Raw genomic sequence first — 11,264 nt, forward strand, 5'->3', positions numbered from 1 at the left:
AAAAAAACTTGTGGCGTTGAATGCACGTTCATTGTCAGTATTGTTATGCAAATTCAAACTAGCTAATCATTTACAACCTTCCGAGCCAGTGCAGATTAGCCCAAGGTTCCTGTCAACATGGTAATCTTTTTTTAAAATATCGGTTTTACAGTTCTCGAGACACTCATACTTTTCTATTCATTTTTCTAATGTTTAATTAATATTACTTGTTTTCTGGACAATATCAAAATCGTACGATATTAACAACATGAAACTATCTTTAACACTGCGTGTATAATTCAATCATATACTGTTCTGAGTGTACAATGAGACACATCAAATGCCTATATTAGGCTTCAAATCAGGAGCAATGATATTCGTGAATACATTAAAATATAAAAGCACCAGTACATCCAATATCGAATACTTACATTATACATATATATTTGAATGCAAATTTATTGCTACAAAATCCTTATCTGAGTTTTACCTTTCACCTTCCTCATATTGAAATGCGACAAAACTGCGCTTCTCGACATTGTATATACTTGTTAGATATGGCACCATCTGCTACAATGAAGGATAATCCGCATTCCGGAAATCAGATCTTTTATTGCTCATCGCATCTGAAATGAAATTACATCAGTGTCACGAAAATGGCAAAAATGATCAATTTGGATTAAAATAAATGTTTCACTGTAAAAATGATTCATATTACTGTATGTTGAATGTGGCAAATGAGTTATGTTATTGCTCTCCATGCATGACGAGGTTTAATCAGATAGGAATATTAGTAAAATACATACGTCGTATATCACCTGTATTACATAAATACAATTCATATTCTATATTACTACCGCCGTGTTATGTGCTGCTGCATTATGTATGTATGTATGTATGTATGTATATATATATATATATATATATATATATATATATCAGTTCTTTTTATTTAGATCATGGCAATTTTTTGGTCAGAGCGCCCTCTAGTTTTGTGGAGAATCATGTTCATTTGGAATGCTCTGATTGGATGGAAGTTCAAGCCTAGCAAGGTGTGATAGAATTGGCCTGTTATGTTCAGATTCAAATAAGCATGAACCACTAATTTGACAGGGAAGTGATACTTATAATGCAGCAAGCTGTTCTAATTGCTGTTGTGGTAGAGTTTTTCTATTTTCCTGTCAAATGCATTTATTGGTCCACTGAAAAATGAAAATAATGTTCCCTGTAACTTAGACTCTTATTGATCAAGGCATTTTAAAAATCATGGGTGTTAACTCCCCTCAAGTTATGACCCGTTGTCCCCTACAGAATAATGGTTGCATCTAATATTAAAATAAAGATGGCGGAGTATAGCGTTGATTCATCTCGTTCTACTCTGGATTACTTGGAGTCAATAAAGATCCTAGAAAGTTAGTATTTATATGCCTGTGTGTTTTTTGTTTGTTTGTTTTTTCACTGTCTTTGACTTTCCCAGTATGTTTGTTGCTGTTGACAACAATTCAGTCCTCTGCCAGGCTTCAGTCAATGTTTTTCTTCACTACCTACCCAACTCCTCGTCGGGCACTATGTAGCTGGTGTGGTATATTTATCACAGACAGTAGGGCAATTGTCACATTTAGTGCTCCAAGAAAATATTCTCTGTCCATGTGTATTTATATAAATAGATGCAGTTTCTTTGGCTTGAATAACGATCACTGGCTTCGTACATACAGGTATACTGGTTTACCTGTTTCTAGTTGAAATATAGCCAATCTTATTAACCAAGACAGTTGGACATTTGCCACATGTCACAACACTCATTTCCAAGTGCCATAGCTTGAAACAAGTAGTCAAATCTGATATTGGCTGGAGCTTTAGTTTATATGGACATGGTAAATGGCAAACTAGATGGTCAGAAAGTAATAAAAATAATCACAGCTTTACTCCACCCACCCCACTATGAAGTAAAAGGCTGTTTATAAGGCCATGTATGATGGTTTCATTTTTCTTATGGAAAACAATTTTAATTAAAAACTTCTATGCTCCTGTACCCAACCGTGGGGGTTCATCACACTAAACAACAGGTGTCACTATTACTAAGATAAATGTACTTTTTTTTCATTAAAATTACTGATATATATATATATATATATATATATATAGCGATAGGCTCATGACGTATCAGGGGATGTTATCAATAATTAACAGCTATATTCAAGATCAAGTTAACCTGTTGTTATTTGTATTATCTTTATTGTATTATCTTATGGCTTTTTTAACGTACAAAAAAGTAGGTATCATAATAAATAAATTGGTGTATTCGAAAACACGCTTGTCTCACTGGTTGAGCCTATAATAGGAATGATCACGCGCAATTGCAATGACTAACATGATCCGTTGAACATCACGAATGCTGTGACATATTGTTATGGCGTCAAATTTCTAAATCCACTTACCATCCATCGTCCGAATCGCACAGTTTCGCTAAAGCCGGCCATTCTTAACCGGCCAACGAACCCGTGCGTGATCGTGTTTGGAAAAGATGTATTTCACTGCAGCTAAATTGAGTCATTTGATTGGGCGCACCAAGCAGCTGGCGCCACCAATCAGAGTTGCTGTATCATAAGTCTGGAGGTCGGGGAGCTCATCACTTATTAAAACACTGACAGCGTGTAGGCTTTGCGCTGAGTCAAGAACAGAAGGTTGACACGTTTCCAAAATGTGTTATTCCAACGTTGAAAATGTTTTGTGGGCAAGCGAATAAAGATGGAATGGAATGTGTAAATATTTGTGCACAAACTGACAAAACTGTCGAAACTGATAACATATCGACTTGCCCGATCCGGTCTTCGTTGCAACACAGTCGCTAGAGAGACTGTGCTTGCAACAAATACGTCATTTCTCCCAGGTACAAAAAAAGCTAGCAACACGTCCATTTGATTCCGCCATTTTAGTTTTACCAAGTAATGTGTCGTTTTTTTCGTGAGTTCTGAGTGGGTGATGCAAATGAGCCGAAGTGAATATTATAATAATCGTTTGAGGGCGTGCGACATACAGTAAATCGTGGTGAAATCTGCCAAGGGTTAATATTGAGGCTTTGGCCGAATAAATGGCCCTTGGCTGGCGAAGATGCCTACCATCAGGCCGTCCTAGTATATTTCCATCTAAATGTACCTGTTATTTCCGAATTATATAGCGTTTACTAACAGTAGCACGTCTTTTAAAGCACAAGCACGTCTACAAATAGTAGTGAGCAGAACACAAATTGTTTTAATTTTTTGCATTAGTTAATTTAATGAAGTTAATTAAAATAATGGGATTGGTCCCATTGATGATTTATTATTGACGAAATAGTTAATAGTTGTTTCTTCTTCTGTATTTCCATAGTCTCTAGGCCACACCGACTTAATTTTATGGATGACATCCGCGCGCGCATTAGTTTTCGCCTGTTCTCAAAAAAAAAATCTCCGACGACGAGTCTCCACTGATCGGTTTTCTGTCCAGAACTTGCCGACTCATATTGTCGCAAAGCGCCGACTTGTCGTATAACTCGTTTTGGACTACCTCAAAACCAAACTCCGCACAGTTAGATGCGCGTTACGTAAAGCTCAAAGACCTATGGGAAGGAGATTGTCTCAAAACATGCCAATTTTGTCATAAATGATCCATCATGGCGGCCACACCACCAAAATACGTGAGCATAAAAGTTCAGAGGTAAAACGGAGGGATTGTTGTAGACTGGTACGAAATCGACGTTCTCCAGGGAGATGTGACATTTACACAACAGCTATACGAGAGATCGGTAGCTTTAAGGACATACTGTCCAGAGCTGTCCAGCGTTTCTTCTGCAACGATGAGAGAAATGGAGGTGTATGGTGGCCTAAAATTAGGTCAGACGACAAGTCAATTCGGTTGCTTTGTCCGCATTAAAGTCAATAAAACTGCAACGAAAGCAGCGGAAGCTCCTAGGCCGAAGTCCCCTTTCGGGGTGAACAAAAGTTTCTTGTTATTTTTTTTTTCATTTTCTAATTCGGATAATTTGCTTGCACATACAGTCAGTAATATTTTGATCATATGACAAATTTTCATCAAAATGCATGTACATAATTTTCTGCATCAAAATTTTTGTTGACTCTCTGTTGGTGTTTTTTTTTCAATATCGAGCCTCTTATAATTTGTTACATAGTTGAAGTAGTTCTAGAGCATTTGTGTCTACACTTAGTCTATCTGAAGTGTCACTTTAAGAACTGTAATTTGAATGTCAAAGAAGGTAATTTCCAGGTTGCTGTTGACAAACTTATTGTTCACTTTTAATTATTTTTTTTTCAATACAACACAGTAAGTTTTTCTTTATTATTGAGTTGATGTGTATGCCTTTGGTAAAGCTATCCTTATCCTCTAGTCTTTTTAAAATCAAAGGTGATGATACCTGTGACAGTAATACAGTACAAGATGTGTACATCAACATGTGCCTCCTACAAATAAAGACTTGTTGTTGTTTTTTGATACACTGTGGTTCAATTCGTAATAACAGCTCCGTAGTCATGTGGTTTTAGCAGCATTTTTTTTGGCAGGATTTTGTTTTGCCCTTTCGCATTAGTTTCGGGGTCTTCAAAGGATCCATAAAATTAAATCAGTGTGGCCATACATACATTTACATGATGAAAGTGAATTATACACAACATAATTACCTGACTGTAAACAACCTTAATTACTAACAGCAAAATATCAAGAAATATGATTGGCACACAGTATATTCATGCATAAATAATTGAACATTACAAAAACGAGAAGTGAATAAAGCAATGTTCCGGTGGTTATGTTCTTATAATTATTAGATATTCCATTCAATCACCACTAATAGCTTTATGGTCGACTATCACACAAGGGACTTTCCGCTATAGATATCTACAGAGTGAGTGATGGAACCTTAGATGTTTTACACTGGAAATGACCATATAGTGGGTTGACGTAACCTTCGGCCTTCTAAAGTAGAGATACCAACGTAGAGTATGATGTAACATTAACACTTTTAAAATACCTATATCTACACAGTGGATAATCTAATCTCAGATTTTCAAACTAGGTATAGATACAGTGGGCAGTGAATGATGTAATTATACACAGTTACAGACACTAAATTAAAATAAACCTTTGACAATCACAGATACTAGCAGCAATTCATGAAATAACTGACATTTTACTGATCATTTTTTTCTTTTACTTTTCACCACAGATAGCTACACAGTGGATGAACTCGTATTTGTGTGGACAGACTACCGTCCTGTACAACACGAAGATGATCTAGAGCTCCAACAATTTGATATTCTAGAAAATGAGACAATAGAGATTGTCCATATGTATCATACAGGTATAGTAAGATTAATTTACACTATTTCCAAGAGTTTAAGATAACACATTTGAATATGCCAGCAAACATATTTAATTGTTGTTACCCGACTTTCAGTTAACGTACGTAATGTTTTCACGCCATCCGCCAAATATTTTAATTGGTTAATTGACTTATTGACATTTTTATCGTAATCGCGCTAAGAACAGTTTGTCTACAGTTGACCGGTATGTATTTCTTAAGACATATTACAACTGTGTGAAAATAATAAGCTTATTTATTTATTTTCAAAAAACTATAGCCGCCAAATTTCCGCAACAATAAAATATATCGTGAACACAAAAAAGTTAATTCATTTGGTGTGTTGTGTTTGAGTCATTTTTTTTCTTTCAAAAAAGAAGGCATTATTGTCTAACCACTTTAGGGAATATCGAATCTAACCCTAGCAACTCACGATTGAGATCATCACAATATTTTATTCTCACACTTTCTATAAGATTGTATATCAAAGGGATTCGATACATGTATTTCAATAATTATATACAAATTTTGTTTCAACAATATTCGCCCTCTTTGGACCGTGTAGTAAATATTTAGTAGAACATCTTCTATTCCATTCCATTCCACGAATTCTCCAGGGTAAGACGTAATCATTTAGTAGATCGTTCACTATACCAGAATTGTAGTAATATCTAACTATTCCAAATGTATACCATACAAATGTCTCGAGGATATGGCGTAAACATTTAGTAGTTCGTTCACTATGCCAAGAAACACAATTTCAGTCCCTCGAGGATATGGCGTATATATTTAGTAGTTCGTTATTTGTGACAAAAGATCTAACAAAATTCCAATCTCTCGAGGATATGGCGTAAACATTAAGTTGTTCGTTAACTGTAACAAGAAATTCAACAAAATTCCAATTCCACGTGGGTATGGCGTAAACATATAGTTGTTTGTTCACTGTGCCAGGGCATTTATGTATTATAAAACAATGTCGAGGTCTTTAAAATTGATTGGCGTTTTGTGACAATTACGTATTATATTTGAATGTATGCTCGAGCTGCGAAAAACGCGTGACTAGTAAAACAAATCGCTCGCTCGCGGTAATTTTGACACCTTCGCGAATCGTCTCTCGCCTGAATACTGTCGTAAAACCTGGCTGACTGCAAATATATTTGAATTGCTGGTGTTTCTTTCATTGACAATATATCATATTAATGACGCCCGAATTTATTATAAAAAGGATGATATGATTGATACGTAATTCCCTCCGGGGATTATATAAATAATTTAAACTATATGTGTTGAACGTTAAGTTTGAATATAATTTATGATGGTAAATGTAATGGTGAAATTAAAATGCTAAAGATTTGAGTCAGACACACCAACGCTAAGGCCAGACTTTTATTTACAAGGTTATAAATGGAATAAAATTGTATTTCATTTCTTCTCTCCGATCAATGATCTCACTCACAATTCTTTAAGAATCACACAAATCTAATGGAAAAAAAAGAATTACTAGTAATTGTATTTTTTTCCGCCCTCCTCACAAAAATTGCCTCATAAAAACAAGGAATAAAAAAGTCTGGCCTAATGCCCAATGTGTCTTTAGTTGGACAATTTTGTTTATTGTCAAAAGTTAACACTAAATTGTTCTAATAATGAGGTTTGGTAAAACAGATGACGAGAACGAGCATATCATTCTCATTCAAGTCAACGTCTATTACATGTTGAAATATGTCTATAACGATGTCTAATTATTCACACATGCAGCAGATCGCCGTTATAGGTGTAGTAGTTTTCTTATTACAGGTAATTTCTCAGCTTTGGAATTACACTACACACTTCATCGGAAACTTGGGTATTATATTATAAGTACGTTTCTTCCAAGTTCTCTACTTGTGGTGCTATCATGGGTATCGTTTTGGATCAATCCAGAAGCAGCGCCCGCTAGAGTTGCGTTATGTATAACAACAGTTCTGACCATAACAACAATGGCAATAGCAGTACGAGACGATCTTCCTAAGGTATCCTACGTCACAGTAAGTTAAATCCTTCTTTGTGGTTATATGTTCTTTATTCGAGATAAGTAAATTAATCGTCTTTTTCACAAAGTAAAATACAGACAACAGAATATGACTTTGATGCTAATTGTTGTTGTTTTTTTTGTATTTATGTAGGCAGTTGATGTGTGGATGTCGTCATGTTTATTTTTTGTATTCGGGTCACTGGTAGAATTTGCCTTTGTTAATTTCGTGTCATCACTAAGAAAGAATGAAAAGAAGAAGAAAACTGACGTAAGTTGGATTTGATAACAAAATATTGAAATTGGGTTCACAGAAATAGCAGCATGTTAATACATGTATATAGAAACGTTTAGGGAACACATTTTGAAATTCAAATCTCACTTAATTAAACCAAAAATTTTAAGTAAACGTTGACAGGGGGTTGGGGTTTTCTACATTCAAGTTCGTTTTGCTAGTATGTTTATTATTGTATACTTCACGTGTTTCAAAATACATGTTAAACCGTTCCAATCACTAATTGATGTGGCTTTAGAGTATTATCAGAATACCACGCAATCGCCGAGAGTCATACAATGCACGATATATTGAGGCAATCGTAATTTCACTGTAACTTATCAATCAATAATTACAACGGGTTCTAAAATAATTAATGAAAAGGTATACGTAATTCAAAATATTAGATGTAATATATTACGTAACATTATTAATTTGATTCCTCGTGCGGACATAAATTGCATCATGTGTCTGCATTATTTCGCTTGCAATTAAAACAATAGACTCTCAGAAAATCTAGCGAGTATTACAAACGCTACTTCGCGATAATTTCTCAAAAGGTATTCGGATTTGATATTTGATTTACTAAAAGGTTATGAATGTCTCAAGCATAATCGCAACCATCTTAATGCAGTCCCAGGTGATGTGTATAAGCTGTGGGTGTTATATTTTAGTTCACACATCAATGTTCAAATATGTCTTGCAGCTTACAGCATTCATCCATCATTCACACGTGTCTGTCATGTATCAGTAGATTGTCCTGCTGGGTATGACTAGATGTATCTTGCATAATTAGTTTACTACAAACATAGGATAGGATTAAAACATGTACATAATTAACACCAAAAATAACTATAATATAACACATACATGGTTAACCTTCATTGATTTGCGAAGGTAAGTTTAATGCCCCAACTGCTTACACACATGATTTAGCAGAATATGTTAGTATGTGGCATCCAGTTCTACTCTTGATTTTGTTGTTTGTTTTTTCATTTCAGTTAAAAATAAATGTTGAGAAAACGAAAGATGGCAATGACCTGGCTGATGCCGTCGAAAAATGTCTGCCTCAAGCAATTAATATCGAGAAGTGCGAACGATGTGGAACACATGCATCCCGATATTGGCGGAAACGGGCCCTGTTTGTTGACAAGGTTGCCCGTATTGTCTTCCCTCTCTTGTACTTCATATTCAACATAATGTTCTGGCCAATTTACCTGAGAGAAGGGATGCCCTCTTGGCTTATAAATGATTGATGAGTTGACTCTCGGATGCATAGATCAAGATGACATTCATTACTGAAGAAGATTTGCATCAAAAAGATTTCTATTTTGCATATCCCAGAGCTATGACGACCGCAATATACAATGCTTCCCCTAGTGCAACTGACAAATAAATTAAAATAGCAATATCCTTTTATGAAATGTAGTCATAATTGTTGTTGTTAAAATCTTAAACCATATATATGAATAATATTTTAAATTTCTTGCCGGTAAATAATTATATGACGTCAATGAGATGTATAGCAGAAGGTATTTACGATATAATGTGTTGTGTTGTGCTGTGTTGTTCATTAAATCTGATGATATCGTGAACCGATGTTGCAATTCATAAACTCTTACGACCCACATCTAAAAAATATGGTTACATCACGACTGGTGTTGATAACAATGGATATGACTTGACAAGGTACACCAGGTTACCTACGACCAACCACCAAGGCGTATGTTACCTTACACATCAATTACGATATATATTACAATAAATTGTTACAAATGTAAGTTATGTTTTGATAAATGTATGCAATATAGTTATGCTATTTTTCTATTGACTTGTGGAAACGTACGAAAATTACAGTATGTGAGCCTATTTATTTATCTATAAACGAGTTTTATTGTGATTAAATCCCAAATCAGTCATTCAAAATGTTAACTCACAGTAGATGCTTTAATGTAGAGAGCAAAGCAATTAAATAATATCGACTATATAGCAAGGTAAATAATACCGACTACATAGCAAGGTAAATAATACCGACTACATAGCAAGGTAAATAATACCGACTACATAGCAAGGTAAATAATACCGACTACATAGCAAGGTAAATAATACCGACTACATAGCAAGGTAAATAATACCGACTACATAGCAAGGTAAATAATACCGACTATATAGCAAGGTAAATACTATGTTATTACGTTCACAAGTTTCACCATCACAGATCGGAAAATCTTTTCCCACAATGTATGTCGTAATAAAATCCGTTATTTTTATGGACATATGCCCGATGACCGAAGGAAAGATGTGTAGCTGGTCGATTTGGTGCCGTGCGTGAGCGCCGACACGAGTCGAACACGCAATAGATGTTTACTTTGATTTACAATATATTTATTTTCCCTTGCATTCTGTATTATTTACATGCGATACGTTATTTGTTAATGTCATTTATGTCATATTTGGTATATTGACTGCAATAAAACTATTTGACAGTGAACGATTTCTCTGCTTGTATTTATTACAAAATAGGTAGTTGTCTTGGGTATTTTAGTCAACGTTTCTATAAAATTAGTTCCAATTAGTGTCACTAACTTGCAAATCCTTAGGTTTACACTTAATCCATGGGTGTTTCATTGCACAATAATGTATGCAATCAATCAATCTTATTCCAATTTATAATAGTAGCGTCAATAAGTGGATGAATCTGTGCAAAGTTTGACTGCAGGGGAGAAACAACGGATTTGCTTCTAGCAGTTATCTGAGATGGTTTGAGCTAGTTATAGTTAAGTGTGGCATAGCTATTACATTTGTGCTCGTTATTCAGTGATCGATATCGCGGTGTACATTATGACTAAAACGCTTTCTAATACAAGTTTCCGAAAAATGGTCCCAGTGAGGCTAGTAAAGATGATTCCACATCGCATCCTGTCGTTTATATCGCTAACTATAAGTTAAGAATTAAGAGTAAACTAAGTGATACTTTGTAGATTTAATAACTACAACAACACTTTATTTGACAATTGGACAGAAAATGGTTAGGAAATGTGATATACGAAGATGGGTTTACATACATTTAAAAAATATTTAAAATACATTTGACAAACTAAGCGCAGTACTCGAGACATTGGTTTATTTTCCCGAGTTTCAAAACAGGGTTGTATACCGCCCCCACACCTCCGTAGTATTGATAATGATAAAAGACTATTTTATTCTAAACAATTTGTATGTTAGCCAATTTATTCACAAATCATCAGCGCATTATTGATAATCGAATTGTTATAGTCGATCTTTATCAGTGTATTGATATTCTTAGTGTAATATTGTGTATATTAATACAAAATATTGTATGTATTAAGTATAGTATGTATGTTAAAGTTTCCTAATAAACCATGTGACCCAATACCAACACAAAGCAAAAGGGAATTTTACTCATATTTTAGAATATGCATTTATTAAGTGAAATAAAAAATACGTTATCATAAAATTGCATCAACTGCGGTACATAAAAACTACCATTATTCATAACGAAAATGACAATAATATGCAGAATATGTGATATATTTGTGGTAAATTGAAGTCTACATGTTATTATTCAATGTATGAACAGACATAATTATGATATCAACACAAAGAGACTGACTTACCCAGTGTGAGTC

At 34.5% G+C, this 11,264-nt stretch overlaps 1 protein-coding gene across 1 annotated transcript in view; it reads left to right on the plus strand.

Annotated features, from left to right (window-relative positions):
• Positions 1 to 10,105, plus strand: part of LOC100313621 (glycine receptor alpha 3 subunit-like protein) — a 43,154-nt gene extending 33,049 nt beyond the window's left edge. The window contains 4 exon segments of the mRNA NM_001168085.1: positions 5,198 to 5,332; positions 7,127 to 7,356; positions 7,495 to 7,611; positions 8,616 to 10,105. Of these exon segments, the coding sequence (NP_001161557.1) occupies positions 5,198 to 5,332; positions 7,127 to 7,356; positions 7,495 to 7,611; positions 8,616 to 8,870 (737 nt within the window). The 3' untranslated portion in view covers positions 8,871 to 10,105.
• Positions 10,106 to 11,264: the final 1,159 nt, after the last annotated feature.

The sequence above is a fragment of the Saccoglossus kowalevskii genome, chromosome 13 (assembly GCF_978046115.1).
Source record: "Saccoglossus kowalevskii chromosome 13, keSacKowa6.1, whole genome shotgun sequence".
In the NCBI taxonomy this organism is placed as follows: Eukaryota; Metazoa; Hemichordata; class Enteropneusta; family Harrimaniidae; genus Saccoglossus; species Saccoglossus kowalevskii.